General features: G+C 32.0%; 2 protein-coding genes and 1 non-coding gene across 3 annotated transcripts; all 3 read right to left on the bottom strand.

The window, feature by feature from the left end:
- Positions 1-744: 744 nt before the first annotated feature.
- LOC110634287 (uncharacterized) lies at positions 745-1,405 on the bottom strand (the record flags this gene model as incomplete). Its single annotated transcript, XM_058136524.1, has 1 exon — positions 745-1,405. A coding segment is annotated over one exon (480 nt), but the record flags the coding sequence as incomplete, so codon positions are not given.
- A 5,577-nt stretch (positions 1,406-6,982) lies between these two features.
- On the bottom strand, positions 6,983-9,057 carry LOC110669074 (galactinol synthase 2). Its single transcript, XM_021830555.2, has 4 exons — positions 8,571-9,057; positions 7,853-8,173; positions 7,548-7,682; positions 6,983-7,437 (listed from the first exon to the last, which is right to left on the bottom strand). The coding sequence occupies exons 1-4, from the start codon at positions 8,871-8,873 to the stop codon at positions 7,225-7,227; spliced, it is 972 nt and encodes a 323-aa protein (XP_021686247.2). The 5' UTR covers positions 8,874-9,057; the 3' UTR covers positions 6,983-7,224.
- A 5,417-nt stretch (positions 9,058-14,474) lies between these two features.
- On the bottom strand, positions 14,475-14,581 carry LOC131174303 (small nucleolar RNA R71). The gene has a single exon (XR_009144551.1). It is a non-coding gene; the product is annotated as a small nucleolar RNA R71 (small nucleolar RNA).
- Positions 14,582-20,971: the final 6,390 nt, after the last annotated feature.

The raw sequence follows: 20,971 nt of genomic DNA, 5'->3' as shown, positions 1-20,971 counted from the left end.
TTATTTATTTGAGTTATGAAATGGCAAATTTGAGCTTAGATGAGAGGGTTCTTATTTTTAATATTTAAAAAAAAAAAAATATAATATATTATTATAAAAATTATTTTTGATGCGCATGTCATTTTTTTTTTTTCTATCAAATGATGAATTTAAATGAACTTAAATAAAAGTTCTAAACTTATTTGGAATAAAAAATGCTCTAATTGAGTTTTGATGATAAGTTGAAGGGATTTATTTAGACTTATTTTCAATTTTATTTAGTTTAGGTAGTCACAAGAATTCGCGCAAGGTTTACCAAGTGAAGCTGAAGATCTGTTGCTATACTTTCATAATTGGCCTGCACCGTTTCAGAGTTGAGTTTGCAGCCATCCCTGCCTTCGAGCAAGGGAAGGTTCTTTTCCCAATCAAAGGGCGATCCTCCCTCTCCCCTTTTCAGTTGGGTTGTTTATAGTTCGTCTTGGGTTGTTTCTGCTGAGTGGCAGACCTTTGGTTGATCTGTTCGTTGATTGTCCAAATCTGACTCTAGGGGGTTACTTGCTGGCTGGTGTATCACGAAAGTGATGGTGCTGATTTACAGTTGGGCACCGATTTTGTCTGGACTATAAGAGATTGAGAGTTTTCACTGTTGATATTAGCTCCATGAAATAACAGGCAAAACCTTGTGGTGAAAAATTGAGAAAGTGCACAGTCTTTTGGTCAACAGTAAACACTACTCTCTTACTCCAAATCAAAAGTATCACGAGATTTCACAGTAATTTCCCATACCATTTCTGACTTCAACAGCATCACCAATTCATTACAGCTAATCAACAAATGGTCCCCCATGAGGACAAAAGCCTTCACACCACAGAGTAAGAAAATTCCAGGTTAATCCCCTGATTTCCACTTGCTCACGATAGCTGAGCAAAATAAAAAATTTATGAAATTAGAAATCATCCTCTCGCATATCCGTTCTCCTCCTGGCCTGTACAGCTAGTCGAGCATCTCTCTCCCTCTCAAATTCTCGGTAATCAGCTCGTTGCAAGAAGGACACCTTGTCCAGATACTGGTTTGAGCTCTTCTTATAAGCATCCAACTCCTCTTCTAGCCCCTTAGTCTCTTCCTTAAATTCTCCCCAATCCTTTTTCGACTTGTCAAGCACATTGAGCGTAGGTTTCTTCTTAATTTGTTGTAGAACAGCATCCACTGCAGAAGGTGCAGGAGCTCTGGCCTTTTCAGCAGCCTTTTTTGACTCTGCATCAACAAGCTTCTTAACTTCAATTTCCTGACCCGCAAAATCTCGAACCTCTGTGACCTGCAAAAGGAAATAAAGTTTTTTAAAGAATGACAAACAAAATGTTGATAACAAAACTGACAGGTTCAAAAACCATTGAGATACAAAAGAATTTCCATTTGATTTTGCGCATTAGCATAGTTATTAAAGGAGCATTAAGGCACCCCCAAAAAAAAAAAATTAATCATTTGGGATTCTATAACCAATGTTTTTGAAATCCAAATAAAAATAAAGCTAACAGATATTAAAGCCCTTTAATCATATTCCAAAATTCCTACTAAATAGCAATAATTCCCAAAAAAAAAAAAAAGGCCTATAAGAATATTTTTCATCATCAAGACTTAACTTATTCTTCTTCATCGTGACAGCAGAAATAAGTTGTACGTTATCAATCTAAGCTCTTTTCCTGCCTTAATTGCAATTTGCTTAATAGTCAAATAAACAATATAACACCGTTTCATGAAAGCCAGGATAATAGGGATCATTTTCTTCTAAAAAAACTAAGCAAGAAGCAATGAAAAACATCCAAAACAACAAAAGCACCTACACAAGAGATGAGAACAAAGAGGCATTTAGAAAAAGAAGAAAAATAAAACGGGCATGAAAATTAAACCACCGAAAAAATGGAAAAAGGAAAGCCAACTCATGACAACTAGCTAATAAGAAATGTACAAATAGAAATGTCAACTCATAACATATAGATCATATGAAATCTGAATTAGGAAAATCAACGAGATCGAATTAAGGAATTAATCAACCTCATTCCCAAAATCAGAGGAATTTTAGACTTATGTTTGACAAACATAATTTTAGCCTCTTTCTTTGTAATGAACTTTAATCTTGTATACGTTCATCAAACATGTATAACTGTATGTCTTTTGTACGTACATAATGCCTTGCAATTCATTCATTGGATTGAAGTAGGTTTTGAGATAATATAGGAATCATTTGAAATAATAATTTTATATATAAAAAAAAAAATCTAAATGCATAATTTTACTTTTAACTTTCATAATAACTTTCCTTTAATATAATTCTAATAGAGATCATTATATAGTGCCTACTAATCAAATATATATTTTCTAATATAAGAAAATTAAAAATAAAAAATTTATTATATTTTTTTAAAAATTTGAATATAATAAAAATAATTTGTATTTAACTTTTATCTTTTTCATGATTTAATTGTTATATATATAACTTGGAATTTTTTTGGAAAATTTTAAGATTATTTTTTTCTTTTTATTTTTATTTAGTGTAGTTAAAGAAAACATTTTTTTTTTTGTCTTTACATTTTTTTATAAGTTATAAAATTTTTCGCTACTTTGTATTTAATAAATATAAAATTAAATTCGTTAATCTTAAATTAATGGTATTATTTTGTTAATTAAATTATGACGCATAATATATTATAATATTTACTATTTTAAAAATAATTAAAATAAAAAATAAATTTAATTATGAGTAATGTGACTATATAATTATGAATTATAATTAATTAATATAGATTTTATGTATTGATATGATCGGACTTATAACAATTAACGGTTTATATATACACATTACTTATGATTGTGAACATATTATTAAAAAAAAAAAAAGATGTTTTCTATTTGTAATATTATCAAATTTGTTTATAATTTTATTCTTTTAACAAAAACTTTTAATTTAATTTTGAGTATATAATTTTTTATTTAAATATATTATGAAAAGGTAAAATAAAATGAAATAAATTATTACAGTATTCTTAATTTAAATATAATATAAAATCAAATTTAACATAATAATCATGTAATATAAAATATATTTATTACTAAAAAATTTAATAAATAAAATTTTAAGAATAAAATGAAGTATTCAAAGTTATTGCAATCTATTATATTCCTAAGCACTATATGGAACAAAGTTAAACGCAGGTTTATTATCCTTAAAAAATTAATGTTTATATATAATTTTTAATTTACGACATTAATCAAAAAGTAAATTTATATTAAATACTTTATTAAAATAATATTTATAATAATTAAAATTTAAATATTAAAAATTAAAGTAAGAAAAAATAGTAATATACAATTAACTTTCATTAATATGGTTAGATTTTTAAAATTATTAGTCCAATTGAAATGAAGAAAAATAAAAGAAAAAAAATTAAAATACAATAAAATTGAAGAAAATTTTAAATATTAAAAATTATAAAAGCAAAAAAGTAAAGTTATATACAATAAATATAATAATAAATATAGTTATATTTTCAGTGTTTAAAAATATGTTAATTTTAAAATAAAAATATCTCAATTGATTCAATAAAAATGAAGAAAATAGAGAAAATTAAGAGAAAAATTAAAAAATTAAAAAAATTATATATCTAGTTATATTTTCAATATTATAATAATTAATTATACATAAATATATTAATTTTAAATTAGAAAATGTCAATCTGTTCAATAAAAATAAGAAAATAAAAGAAAATTAGGATAAAAATTCAAAAAAAATTGTAAAAAGTAAAAAAAAAAAAAGAAAAAAGAATGCTAAATAAAGAAAGGGTCTCTTTCTCTTTATTTTAGCTTTAATATACACACATGGATAGATATAGATAGAGATTATGATTGAAATATTAAAAAAAAAATATTTTTTTAATATTATTAAAAATATTATTTAATTATTTTAAAATTTTTGTGAATAAAACATACTAATTTTTATTAAATATTAATTAAAATATTTAATAAAGTATTTTTTTAGTAATAGTATGAAATAAATCCTTAAAATCATAATATTACTTTTCATAGCAATTAGAAGAAGGTTATTTTAGTCCTTTCATTGAGTACAAAGGAAAAAAATAATAATAATAATAATAAATTGAATAATACAAATGGGGAGCTTCGACACCACCAAATTATTCCAGGGTGTGGATGTCATCACCAAATGGTAGAATTAATTAAAAATGACTTAGAAAATTAAGGTATAAGAGTTCTGTCTCAATTATTACTAACGGAAAGACTTCATGGGTGGAATCAGATTGACGAGATTGGCATAGCCCTTATATGAGTTGTTGAATCTCTTCAGCTGAAACTTCTTCTTAATTTGAACTTTGCCAAAATAGTGTGCTTCGCGACTCTTTCTACTTTTGCCACTCCTTTTGCTTCAGCCATTGATATCTCTATCTGTGTTAAGATAACCAAGTGTTTATTATTATTATTATTATTATTATTATTAATGAATGCTACCTTAATTGGTCTCTATTTATGGGGTTCTTAACGGCTAAAGTTGAATAATCAAATTTGTCCTCCTGGCTTTCAGAACTCTAATTAATGATTCAATTTGAAATTTCTAGTCTAAACCAATTAATTATATGCCCTCTAGAATTGGAAGTTTTAGTTCAAAGGCGATGGACCCAATCCGTTCCCATTATAACAATGTCAATTATTCAATCCATATGGCTGAAATCCGATTTCAAATGTGAAAGCAGTGGGATTTGATTTTAATAATGGCAATTTTGAAATGTGACCCATTTACCCGATTACTTGGAGCCGAATGAAAAAATGGGTCCATTTTGACAGCCGTTCCAATTAATTAGGAGGCCTTGCAAGCTACATGGCTAGTTTTAATAATCCCAGTTCTGTTATTGCCATAGTATATATATAAATATAGCAATTAGAGTCGTACAAACATTATTGATCTTAACCAATTTAAAAAATAAGAAAATTATTGATTTGTATATTTTAATTTTCTCTTTGAGTAATTACCCTGTGTATTTTCACAATAGCAACCTTCTCTATTTTTTTTTAATAACTCTTGAATATCTGTCCATTTAGAATAAATATCAAATATAACTTTTCGAATTTATCATTTAATAGATTTTAAGTTTTTATAAAAAATACTCTACAAGTTCAATCAATGCAATATCTAAATTTGGGAAGTCTATTTAACAAGACTCGTAAAAAAATAAAAAGAATAAAGTGCACATCCTACTTACTGGCCAATTTATATACTTCATCAATACCATCAAATTTTTCAAATTCACGTAAAAAAATTAATGGAAGTACGTTAATAGAAGTATGTTATTGCACCTAACCAATAAAAACACAGCCAATATATGTTATTGTTGTGCCCATCTCATTTGCCTTTCATTATATGCAGAGAGAGATGATCCGAAATGCTCAAGTAAAATATAAATTAATCCAAATAAAAAAAAAATTATTAACTACATGAATATACAACAATATATAACAAAAAATACAGCCAAATATATTCTGTGTTTGAAAGAGGGATGAAAGTGGCAACAGAAGAAAGAAAATGAAAACAAAATAGGGTGGTGGGATTCTGTATAAAACCTTCAAGAAACCAGGTGGATAATTTTATCCCATACCATTTTAATGATGTTTTGAAAATGGGAGAGATAAAAATTTCACATATAATAGATTAAAGCTTAATAACATGATTTTTTTTTTTTTAAATTATCACTTTCATTTTGAGGTTATTTACTCTGCACATTCTAATGAATTATTGTTATAGTAAGGCCTAATCTATCGTACACATTCTCCATCAGTAAAGCCTAACCAATATGAGCTAATTAAATTGGGGCTCACAATAAATCGGGTTTATAATAATATAATATTAATATCTTTACTATTTACATGCATACTGAAATATCATCTCGTTTTCCTATAAAAATTGGTTTCCATCTTCTTAATTACTGTTCTTATGAAAATGAATACACAAGGTTATGTGCATGGTACGTACAAATCATCAACCGTTCGGTTATTTGCATTTACTTAATTGAATGGTTATCAAATTATCAGTTTATATCTCTCAAATATAAAATTCCATTTATGATTAAATATAAAATTAATGAGTATTTGATTTGTAACTTATAGGAAACTAAAGACTCAAATTTTGAAAACACTATACTCTCTTTAACATTTTCTCCATGCTAAAAAGAAAAAAACACTCATGGACTAAAGGAAAATTTAATTAGTAATGGGTTGACATGAATTTGACTTTCTTGGAAAGTAAAAGTAAGAAAGTGATGTTGTTGTGAGTCTTTTTTTCACTAATTTGGTGATGAATTGATTTTATAAAACAGAAAATAAGAATGTCGGTAATTCATTGGCCAACCATTTAGACGTTCAAGTCAGGGATTGATTATGAGAGTGTTTGAGAAAATGAAAGCAAAGTTTAATAGTAATTTTAGTAAAATAAGCATACTTGATTTGGATGTTATTCTAATATTTATAAACTAAAGACTAGAGAACATCAGAGCTATAATTTTAAGAATCTCAAAATATTCGGTTGTTATCCTGAAATTCTCGTTAGGCTGACTCATTCTGCTTGGATTGCCTTTCCTCAATATATGCTCAGCTAGGTCAATTCGAGCCATCTCATGCTCGAACTTATCATTTCTGAATCTCTCTTAGAGACAGGCTATATCAAAACGGGACATTTAATTGTTTTATTCCATATTCAACATCCTTGCACTGCTACCTTTGCCAATAAGGCAATAATAATTCTAAAAACATTGCTGCTGTACGTACGCATGTGACAACATGTATGCCAATAATGTCACAATTGAGCTGGAAATTTTTTTTTTCCTTTTTCTCTCATATGAGTAATCCGTACATACAAATTATTTGGAGTGCAAGCATAAAATATAACACTTAAGCTTGATAAAAACAAATAGAACCCACAAAAAATATAACAATGACGGGCATATTTAAGGAAAGCATGATAACTATATATATTCTTAATTAATACTTGGATAATTTTGTAGATGCCAATGTTGCAATTAGCATATATTACACAACTCAAGACACTATTAATTATACCTTAACACACCCTACGGCACCAAAACTAATAAAGCCAATACTTGTCCAGATATATATATATATATAAAGTTGACATATCCATAATTAATATCACCCCTTATCGAATAATCTAAATATTTATTTATTTTTTCAAGCCGCAGATGGAGCACTCCTCTGGTGAACCACTTCTTCCTCGGTAAATGCAACAATTATGGATCCAAGTTTTCCATGATCAGCAGGCACAGCATTCTTGTAGTCCAATGACTCATCCTCATATATATCCCACCACTTCTTCACCAGCAGCTTTATGTCCTCTCTCTCCATGTTCACTTCTTTCCCAGTGTATCTCCATGGCTTCGCACCCTACAACAAATATTAATTTCAGCTAGAAATCGCATTTAATTCAAATATTTGATCACCATGATCCAATTATTTCTCCAGTTTAATTAATTCATTTTCTCTGATTCACTTACATCTGCACAATAATGGACAACCTTGACCTTTTCGAACCCGACATTTTCAGGGTGGCGCCAAAGCATAGCCAAAACAAGGTTGTACACTGGAGGAATTGGCTTGTACACATCCTCGAAGAACATGTTCAGAAAGTCCTTCAAATAAAACCCCAAATATAAGACCCAATTCATCACCAAATATCTAGGAATAAGTTTAGGTTATTAATATATTCTTGCAATAATCAGGACATATATATATATAATCCCAAAATATATATCTGTATTAATTGTGTTTAATTAATTGGATGGAGCTAAAATATTATTACCTGCTCAGCAAATGAAGTCGGAGGGGTTTCTTTGAGGGTGTCCAAGAGATCGGAGTAGGTCAAAAGCTTAGGCTCAAACACAAACATTCCAGCATTGAAGTAGGGAGGAGGTGGAGAGCCCATCTCCTTTGGCCATTGAACCCTTTCTGGGCACTGTTGGCAGTATCCAATCTTGTACTGTGGAGAGAACCTCCAATTATTCTCGCAGAAACAGTCCATCACAGCATAGAAATACCCATTTGGTGAATCGAATAGGTGATCAATATTCTCAAACACTTGAATATCTCCATCCAAGTATATCATCTTTTCATACTCAACAAACTACAACCATAAAATTTTCAATTAAACAGGGATATTACTAATTTCCTTCACATAAATCATGCATACATAATAGTTGGTCCTAAACCAAATCATTTAGCATATTAATCGAGATTTAAAATGCTTGTGGGCTTCAACTATAAACTTGGACACTTGAATATCTCCATCCAAGAATTTCTTTCAACCTTTAGCTTTCTAGCTAAATCATTTCTGGGTAATAAGCACAAAATAAACTCGGGTAATTGATGGGGTGATTTACGCTATGAAAAATCACACGTGGAGACTAGACCTAACTCTAGCACACGTGCAATAATTGCATGGCCAATAACTGACCTCAAGCCTGCCGATAGTGACATTAACAATAAACATGTATCTGATAAGGATTATAAACGTTAATTACCTCCCAAATACGCAGCTTTGAGTAGTTAATCACATAATAAGCCATCGCAAACTGGGTCTGGTTCTCCGGTGGGTACACCGGCTCAATCTCACGGACAATACAGCCTTGAGATTCAAGAATCTGGCGGTGCTCCTCTGGGACGTCAGGCAAAACAGCAACCACAAGAGGGTATTCAGTTTTTGTCTTACGTAAACCCTTGGCTAAGCCTACCACACCCTTCACATAATCCCCATTGCCGGCCAAGAAAGTCACGTATGCCCTGGTTTTGGAGTCCACGGGTTCCATGGTTGCGTTAGGAGACATATTTAAAGATTAAAGATGTTTCAAAAAAAAAAAAGATTACAGAAAGAGGTTAAAGACTCGAGAACCAAGGCAGAAAAGATCCAGGAAAGTTGTGTATGAGATACTGGGTCTAGCGGGTACCTCTATATATAAGCATGGAAGGGCATAGTGGTGGCGAAAATGGAAAAAGTCTGGGTAAGGGAATAATTGTTTGTAGTTGATTTCTTGAACATTGATTTATTTAGATTTCGAACGTGTCCAGCAGAGGGAGATTATTGTTTCTGTGGAAAGGTACACTTGCTGGTTTTGGGATTTGACACATTAAAAGGTACTGCGACTTCAGGGTGCGTGCGCTTATGATCCAAGTGGACCGAATTTATCTGATGTGGATGTTTTTAAGAGTAATTCCACTTCAAAAATTAATTTAAGAGCAGTAAATTTGTCTAATTATTTTATTTAGTATAAATTTTTTATTTCAAATTAATATAAATATTTTGAGTATTAAATTAAATAAACATATCTATAAATAACTTAACATTAAAACATCATTAAGCCCATCTTAAAAATTAACTCCAGGAAGGATGTTATTCTTTTGCAGTGTCCTTGTAATTACTGAAACATTCCTTTAAATTCTTAAAACCATTAGACTTCCTTAAAGATTTTCCCCCCTTTTTTCCTACAAAGAATTTAATTCTGGGAAAGCAATCAGTATATATAGCCTTTTTAGATCTAATTTTCTGTGACCAAGGCCGAAGATTGGAGTCGATCGTTTTAGAAGAAAATTTGTTTGAAACCCTATTTTTAATAGGGGGGATATTCTCTAATCATCACCGAGTTAACGTATTGGATACTAAGGATCAGTGCTTAATGTTCAAGAATAAAGGATTCGAATAAATTTATCAACAAAATATATAAAGCAAAGGGATCTTTCATAATAAAGCCCTTATAATTAATTAGTGTCCATAAGTATAAAAAGAATTGATATAAGTAGATATATTCTCATACTATATATATATATATATATATATATATATATATATATATATATATATATATATATATGAAAAGAGGACAAATTCATAAAGAATGATACAAATACTAGCGTAAAGGCCAGAAAGAATGCAGACAGGACAATTAATTAACCACTTGCTTTTGGATAGTAGGAAATAATTACAAAATGAAGTGATAGGATTGAAAGATTTTTTAATTTCTTTTGAAAAACAAGAATTATGTAATTCAACACGAAAGTATATAATGAACAGAGAAATCATTTATCAGAAGTGGGAAAAAAAAAATAATGAAGGAAAATCGTTATATATCATGCATCGTTTCATGTCATGTACAAAATAAATGATTGAGGTTGTGCAACTTCACATGACCAAATTATTTTATTTTATTTTTTCTTTTTTAGCTTTTTTCATTTAGCAGAGTCATTTTCGTTTTTTATTCTTTGATACCATGAATACTTGGTCACGTATATACTAGCGGTGTTGAAGCAACAAGTGTACAAGAGGTTAAGGAAACTTGGAATCTGGCCTAATTATTTTTGGAGGATCTTTATATAATAGCCACCACCAAAAACTTGCTTTCTCAGGGGATAGATGCTTTGCTTACTCGTTAGTCCTCACTGTATGATTGAGTGGTAAAGGTAGCTAGGCAAGTATTATGGAAGCCAACAAATTCAAAAATCACAACTTTCAATGGCTTGTCAATATAATGTAGAATTTTATTAAGCTTATTGTTGTATTTAGAGCAATCTTTCTCTGATTTATGTGTTAGTTTTTCGGTTGAATTATTTCTGTGGTTTCTTATACAACTTGTACAAGATAACAGTTGGCGCCAAGTCAAAGTTGGAAATTCAGAAAAAACTCCCAAAGTTCCTCATTAGTGATAGAGCAGCCGCCTAACTATAGCAAATTAAGCCCCATTGTGATCATGCACATCTTACCAGAAATGCTGCATGTTAATGAATTATTTAGCTATTATATCAAACATGCTGCCATTCCAATGTATATATTCATAATTGATAAACACATAGTACACTCTCATTCACATTTTCAGGTAATTTTGGCATCTAATCATTTGTCTTGTAATCTTTTTATAATTGACATGCGTTTCCAATATTGATTTGGTTAACAGGAAGAAAAGAATTAATAATCAATTTACTGCCATAAAAAGCACTGATTCGATATTCGAGTTATCCAGAGTATTAGCTAGCTTTTGAAGAACCTGCAAGTGAATTAGCAGCCTAGCTAGCTTTTGAAGAAAAGATGTTGTGCTCAGTGTTCCAACTCAGTCCTGAACAAAAGATATTACTGGAGATAATTAGAAATTATGGCTGTTAGCATAATTACAGCAATTAGCATGATTATAGGAGATTTGTATAGCATAATTACAGTAATTAGCATAATTAGAGGAGATTTGTGTAACATAATTACATCAATTATTATTCTTGTCTAAATTAGCTCATATTCTCATGTATAAATAGATGTAATATCTCTGTAAATAAGACACAGACAAATACACAATATTTTCCTTCATTACTTGTATTCTTTCTTCTAACATGGTATCAGAGCCGTAAAACTTTTATTTCTAGTTTCTGGGTCTCTCTTCTCTCTCTACAACCTGTTCTGGTTCATTCTTTCATTCCTGTTATTATTCCATTTTTTTTTCTCCTCATCTTGTTATTAATGGAGAAATTTGATATTTCAAAACCTATTGCAACAGTTCTGACTGGTTCCAACTATAATCTTTGTGTTTAAGAAATGAAAAGTTTTTTGATAGGTCGCAAGCTTTGGCGTATTGTTACCGGAGATATCACTATGCAGACAAGAGAGAACGATGAAACTGATGCAAAATTTGCTGACCGTCTTGAGGACTGGGATAGTAAAAATCATAAGATTATCACCTGGTTTCGCAATACCTCTGTCTCGTCCATCTACATCCAATTTGCTAATTATGACTCTAAAAAAGAAATCTGAGATTTTTTTGCTAATCGATATCAGACCACTGGACTTGCCCACTATTATCAATTATGGACTACTCTTCATAATCTGAAACAAGAAGCAGGTCAATCTGTGAATGATTTTCTTGCCCAGGTCCAACCCATTTGGAATCAAATATCTCAGGCCAAAATCAGTAAAGATCATCTTCATCTCATTCAAGTTCTAATGGCTCTTCGATCAAAATATGAGGTCGTTCGAGCGTCCCTGCTATATCGAAATCCACTCCCATCATTGGATACTGCTATTTAAGAGATTGATGCATGCATTTTAGATCATCATTTAGATATAATTTTTGCACATAATTTACCCTTGTTCATAGCCATTATTATAGATATTAGTATATATTTAGTCAATTTTGCAATTTTCACTTTTCTTAGTTTAATTTTTGGAATTTATTTGTTTTGTAGGGTAAATTTGGAGAAATTTGATGTATTTTGATCAGAGTAGCCATTTGGAGGAGATTAAAGTCGAATTGCAAAAATTTTGAAGTTGAGTAAAAAAAATGGCCGAGAGCGACACAACCTGCAGCACAACCAAATTAGCTTATGTCGCAGCTTGTGTCGATCGTCAGATATTCACGCCGAGAGCGACACAACCCGCAACACAACCCACGACACAACTGACTCGGCTTATGTCATTTTTACTGGAAATTATTGACGTGGCATTTCCGTTACTCCAGCTTTTTACCTCACTTTCTCTGGAACCTTCCCCCTTTTACCCATTCTAGGGCAGACCCTTAGCCTATATAAAGCCTCATTTTATCATTTTCTTTTCATAGAGAGCAAGAGAGGCATTTTTGGCAAGATTAGAAAGAGAAGGAGGGAAGCACTTTCTGCATTCTTTTTCCAGCAGCTGCAGATCACGTTTCTGCACTTTTCTGCAGCAGATTCTGCTGCATATTTCTGGGTTTTTCTACCCTTGAGCTTACATTTCCATTATTTATTCATTTATACATTTGGGTTTGTCTTTAAACAATGATTTGTGAGTAGTTTATTGAGATTCTAGAGATGGGTTTGTAAATATTGATTTGTATTGTGGTTTTTGAACTGATTTAGCCATTTAAATGGGATTTGTTACATTTTGATTTATTGCTTGTGAGCTTGTTGCCTTGCTTGATGAATGGGCCCTCATTAAGTTAAGTTTTAATCCTTAATAGATGGACTGAAAAGTGAATATTAGAGATAGATAATCTTGCAATAAACTTTATTTTCTTGGTGTTAGAGATAAGCTAAGAGGATTAAGGGGAACTTTCCAAAAATCAATTAGAGCTTTAAATGGGTTTTTGTTAGGTTTGAAATACCGTGAAAACAGGGTTTGATTTAATGAAAACCAACTTTGAAATGCTTGAAAAAGGTTTCAAAAATTTAAGAATTGATTTCCCTCAAAATTGCAATTCTCATGTGTTTGGCTAAATTAAGGATAAACCACATGCAAATAATATTGAAAATCCAATCTCTAGAATCAATTTAATTTTCATTGAATTTAGATTTAAATCCTCCAAATCTCATAAATAGCAATTTCAATTTAAATCCAATTTAAATCCAATCTCTAGAATCACTTTTTTTTTTTATTGAATTTAGATTTAATTCCTCTCAAATTTCATAAATAGAAATTTCAAATTAATTTTTGGTAATCTAGTTTAATTAATTTTAGTTAATTGATTGATTTAGTTTTAATTCCTCAAATACCAATTTTAATTCCAAATTTCATTTTACATCTTTAATTTTTGTCTTAATTTGAAATTTCATTTTACATCTTTAATTTTTGTCATTCTAATTAGCTTATACTTTTATTTCCAATTTAAGCACAATTCCCTGTGGGATCGATATCATATTTTTTTTTAAAACTATACTACTGTGACCCGTGCACTTGCGGACACACCGTATCAAGTTTTTGGCGCCGTTGCCGGGGAATTGTTTGTTTTTAAGTTGGATTTTAATTGTTTTAAGCTAATTAGAATTTTTATTTTATTTTCACTATAGTTCCTTGTGTTTTTCAGGTACTTTTCTTGTTTATGAGACGATCGAAAAGCACAAGTGACACTGAATTGTTGTTCAACCCAGAAATTTAAAAATTCTGTCGAGCTAACAAAAAGGAATACAAGAGAAGAAAGGAAGCAGAAAAAGAAGAACAACAAAGATTTGAGCAAGAGGTGACAATTGAAAATATGGAGAATCAAAATAGAGCTATTGGTGGAGACAATGGAGGAAATGAGCAAAACGGGCAAAATGAAGTTGTTAATCAAAATGATCCTCAAAGAAGATCCATGTTAGATTATGCTTTTCCTAGATGTGCAGATGTGAGAGATAACAGACCTATTATTGGAGCTAATCAATTTGAGTTAAAGACTGGTCTCATTCAAATGGTTCAGAATTCACAATTTGGAGGTAGTCCACTTGAAAATCCTCATTCTCATTTGAAGAAATTTTTGATGATATGTGGCACACAAAGGTAGCCTGGAGTTTCAGATGAAGTTATTCGGCTCACCTTATTTCCATTCTCTCTTCGAGATTCAGCATTGGAGTGGTATGACTCACTTCCACAAGCTATTATAGCTACTTGGGAGCAGCTATCTCAAGCTTTTCTATCTCAGTTTTTCCCACCTGAGAAAACTACTCATTTGAGGAATTTGATGGTAGCTTTTAAACCAAGAGATAATGAAACTTTGTATGAATCTTGGATGAGATTTAAGGAGCTTGAAAGGCAATGTCCTCATCATGAAATACCCAAATGGATGATTGTTCAAAATTTCTACACCAGAGTTACTCCAGCCATAAGAAACACAATTGATTCACAAGCAGGAGGAGATTTCATGAGAATGACAAGTGAAGAATGCTATGATCTATTAGAGAAGATTGCTCATAATACCCATTTATGGGGAAATCCTAGAGCACTTGAGCCAAAGAAGGCTGGGATTTATGAACTTGACTCAGTTAGCTACATGAATGCAAGATTTGATCAGTTGACTCAGCTTCTTAGTGATTTTTGCACAAAGGCAACAACCTCAACTCCTACAACTGTGCAAAAAGTTGCCTTCACAGATGGAACTCAAAGTTGTGGAGTTGATTATTCTTCTTATGGTGATGATTATTTGCAAGAACAAGCTGCTTATGCAGGAGGTTATCAACAAAAACCTATGGGAAATGCTTATTCTAATGTGAACAACTCAACATGGAGACCACAAGCAACTTTTGCTCAACAAGGCCAAAGCTCAAATTATCCTCATAACCAGCAGTTTATGCAGCAGAATAGGCCTCAATTTCAGCCTCAATTTCAGCCTACAAGGCAGCCACCACCGGGATATCAAGCAAGAGCACAACAATCCCTTCCACCTCATGAACCGAAGCCAACCTTGGAAAGCATGATGGAGAAATTTTTTGCTGAACAAAGCAAGATGAATAGCAAATTGGAGGAAGAAATGCAACACATGAGACAAACCATGGATCAATTACAAGTCCACAACCGCATGTTGGAGACTCAATTGGCTCAACAAGCAAGCTCATCGGGAAGCAATTCCTATGGGAAACTACCTAGCCAACCACAAAACCCTCATGAACAATGTAAGGTTGTAACCTTGAGAAGTGGTAAAAAAGTCGGTCAAGAGAGTGAAAACAAGAGAGAAGAAAAAGAGAGCACAAAAGAAGAAAATTCAGTTGAGAGCAAGAAAAATGAAAAAGAAGAAGAAAGCAAAAGTGAGCAAGATGAGGGAGAGAAACCATACATCCTACCTGAACCTTACAAGCCCACCCTTCCCTACCCTCAAAGATTCATCAAGCATAAACTAGACAAACAATTTGGCAAATTCCTTGAAGTGCTAAAGAAGTTGTATATCAATGTGCCATTCACTGAGGCACTATCCCAAATGCCAAGTTATGCCAAGTTTTTGAAGGAGATTCTTTCCAACAAGAGAAGATTAGAAGATTATGACATAATTAACTTGGGAGAGCAATGCAGTGCTATAATTCAGAAGAAGTTACCTCCCAAACTCAAAGATCCGGGTGTGTTTTCCATTCCTTGTCATATTGGTGATAATTGTGTGGCAAATGCCTTATGTGACCTTGGAGCTAGTGTCAGCCTAATGCCTCTTTCAATATATGAGAAGTTGAATATGGGAGAGTTGAAGCCCACAAACATGTATCTTTCACTGGCTGACCGTTCAATTAAGTATCCGGAAGGCATTCTTGAAAATGTGCCTATCAAGGTTGGGAAATTTTACATTCCGGTGGACTTTGTCATTTTGGATATGGAAGAAGACACAAAAGTTCCTATCTTATTGGGAAGACCCTTTTTGGCAACGACTGGTGCATTAATTGATGTGAAGGGTGAGCAATTGACACTTAGAGTGGGAGATGATCAAATGATATTCAACATCAATCCAGCCATGAAAAGGAAACATGAAGAAGTTGAGTCTTGTTTGCGGGTAGACATTATTGATGAGATTGTTCAAGAGCATTTCAGAAAAAGCTACCCACAAGACCCACTTGAAAATTGCTTAGTCCATGGTGGGAGCATTGATGATGACAATCTCAACATAGCTGCTTTTGCACAACACTTGGAGAGCTCTCCACCACATCCTGAGGCCACAATTTTTCAACTTGAAGGAGTACAAAATTTAGAGATTAAACCACCATCATTAAAGGTAGAGGATGCCCCAAAGGTAGATCTTAAACCTCTTCCTTCCAACCTCAGGTATGCTTTTCTTGGACCCAATGAAACATATCCTGTTATAATTAATGCATGTTTGACTGATATTGAGATTGACAAATTGTTGAGAGTTTTGGGGGAATATAGGAGAGTTTTGGGTTATGCAATTGATGATATAAAAGGAATAAGTCCAACAGTCTGTATGCATAGGATTTTCCTTGAGCCAAATAGTAAACCTTCCATTGAACATCAAAGAAGATTGAATCCTATAATGAAGGATGTTGTGAAAAAGGAAATCCTAAAATTACTAGCTGCTGGAATTATTTATGCCATTTCTGACAGTGAGTGGGTTAGTCCTGTGCATGTTGTACCAAAAAAAGGTGGGGTGACAGTTGTTAAAAATGAGAATAATGAATTGATACCCACTAGAACTGTTACAGGTTGGAGAATGTGCATAGACTATAGGAAGTTGAACAATGCTACAAGAAAAGACCATTTTCCCCTTCCTTTTATGGATCAAATGTTAGAAAGATTAGCCAAGCATTCATTCTTTTGTTACTTAGATGGATATTCTGGTTTCTTTCAAATTCCAATACATCCTAATGACCAAGAGAAAACTACCTTTACCTGTCCCTATGGCACCTTTGCATATCGAAGGATGCCATTCGGATTGTGTAATGCGCCTGGTACATTTCAAAGGTGCATGATGGCCATTTTTTCTGATTTTATTGAAGAAATTATGGAGGTCTTCATGGATGACTTTTCAGTTTATGGCACTAATTTTGATTCATGCTTGACTAATTTGTCTAAAATCTTGCAGAGATGTGCTGATAATGATTTGGTGTTGAATTGGGAGAAATGCCACTTTATGGTCCAAGAGGGAATCGTTTTAGGGCATTTAATCTCAAATAGGGGAATTGAAGTGGATAGAGCTAAAATAGAAATTATTGAAAAAATGCCCCCTCCAACCACTGTCAAAGGAGTACGGAGTTTCCTTGGACATGCCAGGTTTTACCGGCGATTTATTCAGGATTTTTCTAAACTTGCTAAACCCTTAACAAATCTTTTGAATCATGATGTTAAATTTGATTTTAATCAAGATTGTATGGTTGCTTTTTGCAGGTTGAAGACGGCCTTAACAACAGCTCCTATCATGCAACCCCTGGATTGGACTTTGCCATTCGAAATCATGTGTGATGCAAGCGAGTTTGCTGTTGGAGCTGTCCTTGGCCAGTGGAAAGATAGGAAACCTTATGCCATTTACTATGCAAGCCGAACCCTTGATGAAGCTCAAGTTAATTATGCCACAACTGAAAAGGAGTTCCTTGCGGTAGTATTTGCACTCAATAAATTCCGTTCTTATTTGGTCAACTCAAAGGTAATAGTTTTTACTGATCATGCAGCAATAAGGTACTTAATGAGCAAGAAAGAAGCCAAATCTAGGTTGATTAGATGGATTTTATTACTTCAAGAATTTGATTTGGAAATAAGAGATAAAAAGGGTGTTGAAAATGTGGTAGCTGATCACCTTTCTAGGATGAAAACTGAAAATAAAGATGATGAAATTGTGCCAATTGATGAGTTTTTCATGAATGAGCAGTTGTATGTGTTGAATTCTACACTTCCATGGTTTGCTGATATTGTGAATTTCTTATCTTGTGGTGTCTTGCCACCTGATTTATCTTGGCAGCAAAAGAAAAGATTCTTGCATGATGTTAAATTTTATTCTTGGGAAGAACCTCTTTTGTTTAGGAGATGTAATGATGGAATAATTAGGAGATGTATACCAGAGGAAGAAATACATGATGTTATTTACCATTGTCATTCCTCTGAATATGGTGGTCATTTTAGTGTCTCAAAAACTGTTGAAAAGGTCTTGACATCAGGTTTCTATTGGCCTATTATGTTTAAACATGTGAGAAATTTTGTAAGCAAGTGTGATAGGTGCCAAAGGGTAGGCAATATTTCCAAGAGGGATGAGATGCCCCAACAGTCCATATTAGAAGTTGAATTATTTGATGTGTGGGGAATTGATTTCATGGGGCCATTTCCATCTTCTTATGGAAATAAATATATCTTGGTAGGGGTGGACTATGTATCTAAATGGGTAGAAGCTATTGCTACACCTACCAATGATGCAAAAGTTGTGGTGAAATTTCTGAAAAAATTTGTTTTGACCAGGTTTGGTGCCCCACGTGCCATAATCAGTGATGGTGGTAGCCATTTTTGCAACCACCAATTTGAAAAATTGATGAGAAAGTATGGGGTAAAACATAGGATTGCCACACCATATCACCCTCAAACAAATGGCCAAGTAGAAATCACAAATAGAGAAATCAAGCAAATCTTGGAGAAAACTGTCAATAAGTCCAGAAAAGATTGGTCCCTTAAATTAGATGACACTCTTTGGGCATATAGAGCAGCATTTAAAACCCCCATAGGAACTATACCTTATAGGTTAGTTTTTGGGAAATCATGCCATTTGCCCGTAGAGTTAGAACATAAAGCTTATTGGGCCATTAGAGCAATCAATTTTGATTTACAAGCTGCTGGACACAAAAGACTTTTGCAACTAGATGAATTAGAAGAATTGAGACTTGATGCTTATGAAAATGCTAGGATCTATAAAGAAAGAACTAAAAAATGGCATGATAAGCATATCAAGAAAAAGGACTTTAAAGAAGGAAATTTGGTTCTCTTATTCAATTCAAGGTTGAAATTTTTTCCAGGAAAATTAAAATCAAGGTGGTCAGGTCCATTCAAAATTGTGAAAGTTTTACCTCATGGTGCTGTGGAAATTTTTGGTGAAAAATCTGGTAATTTCAAGGTAAATGGACAAAGATTGAGGCACTATTCAGTTGGTGAGCCAATTGAGAAGATAGCAACTTGCTATCTCTCTCATTCTCCATAAAATCTTGAGTGAGTATGGTCAAGCTAAAGACCTAAACTTAGCATTTTTGTGCATAACTCCCAATTTTTTATTAATTCTTTATTTCTTTCATATATATATGTTTGTTTTAAGTTTTTTCTATACTCCTTATTCAGAGTTTAACATTGTTCTAATTTCCTTGTGCAGATGGGATACAATGCATTGCAAGCAAATGAGCATAAAAAAAAAAAAAAAAAAAAAAACATTTCATGTCTTTATTTTAGTTGCTTAATTCATTAGTGTTTTTAACTTGTTTAGTTAATATTCTGCTTGTGTTGTTTTTCCTTTACTTGAACTATTTACTTATTCAGTTTTTTTTTTTTAGTTCCTCATAAAATACATTTTTCTTTTATATCTCTAGTACATTGCTCACTTGCTTTTATGTGCTACTTCGGATTTACACTTGATGATTATATTTTTGAGCTTAACTTCCCTATTCCAAATTTTTTAGTCTAATTGATTTAATGGATTCCATTGCACTGTTTCTTTTGCAATGAGTGCAGCAGCTGTCCAAATTTTATCTAATTAAATTGGCTGCACTTTAATGAGATAACACTTCTTATCTCAGCTTGTGTCACTTTCAACACAAGTTGTGCTATCGCTTATGCAACAGGGTAATAATTCTTTATGCACATATAGCCAAATTATCCCATTCCTTGCACTCTTTTAACATTGAGGACAATGTTCATTCTGAGTATGGAGGAGAGGGTAAATTTTTTGCAAAAATTATTTTTTCCTTTTTCATTTGCATATAGTGACATACTCATTCATTACTTCATACTTGTACATATTCACGTACATACACTTGCATATAGCCTCATATACTTAGTTACGCATACTTAGTTGCATATAGGTTGACTTGACATTTACACTCATGCATTTCATTCATTCATTTAAAATTTTTGAATTTTTAAACCAGTATTTGAATTTCATAAGTTGTTTATTCAAGCAATCCAACTTACCTTTAGATGGTTAGTGGAATGAAAGTTCCAGCTGGGTACAAAGTCTTAAGCATTATTCTTTCTCTTACTTAATAGCTGAAAATTAATACATTCATCTAGGTATGCAGATTCTGATTAGTTATTTTGAGTTTTGAGTGTCTGGATAAGCCTTTAAGGAAGAAAATGGTCCTTGTCGTCTCACCATTCCTAGAACAAGCATATTAGATCTTTCAAAGCGAAATTTTTAACTTGCATTTGATAAGAATATGATTTAGGCATTTCTTCATATTTTAAACCTCACATTTAGCCTTAACCTACCTTAATTTCATTTCAACCCTTGCAAACCCCCTTGAACCTTAATTCCCTAATTTCTTTGGAACCCAAATCATTTACCTAGCCATAAAACCTAAACACTACCACCTATTTATGAGAATAATATTTTAGCAATTAAGTGCATAATAAAAAAAATTTTGATAAAAAAAATAATAAAATAAAATAAAATAAAATAAAAACTTGGAGGATTGAAACATCTTGAAAAGTGCTAGAGTAATTGTGAAAAGTTGATAAAAAAAAAAGTCACAAAAATATCCCAAAGGTAAT

The sequence above is a fragment of the Hevea brasiliensis genome, chromosome 15 (assembly GCF_030052815.1).
Source record: "Hevea brasiliensis isolate MT/VB/25A 57/8 chromosome 15, ASM3005281v1, whole genome shotgun sequence".
Lineage (NCBI taxonomy): Eukaryota > Viridiplantae > Streptophyta > Magnoliopsida > Malpighiales > Euphorbiaceae > Hevea > Hevea brasiliensis.
The sequence above is the reverse complement of the archived record's forward strand: the minus strand, read 5'-3'. Positions and strand labels throughout refer to the sequence as shown.

What these genes read in the sequence shown, in the direction of transcription:
- LOC110669074 (XM_021830555.2), bottom strand. Translation starts at nt 8,873, where the DNA reads ATGTCTCCTAACGCAACCATGGAACCCGTGGACTCCAAAACCAGGGCA. An exon ending in CGACTTCATTTGCTGAGCAG is followed by an intron (nt 7,683 to 7,852) that starts GTAATAATATTT and finishes TTTTATTTGAAG; the next exon opens with GACTTTCTGAACATGTTCTT. An exon ending in TTGTCCATTATTGTGCAGAT is followed by an intron (nt 7,438 to 7,547) that starts GTAAGTGAATCA and finishes TATTTGTTGTAG; the next exon opens with GGTGCGAAGCCATGGAGATA.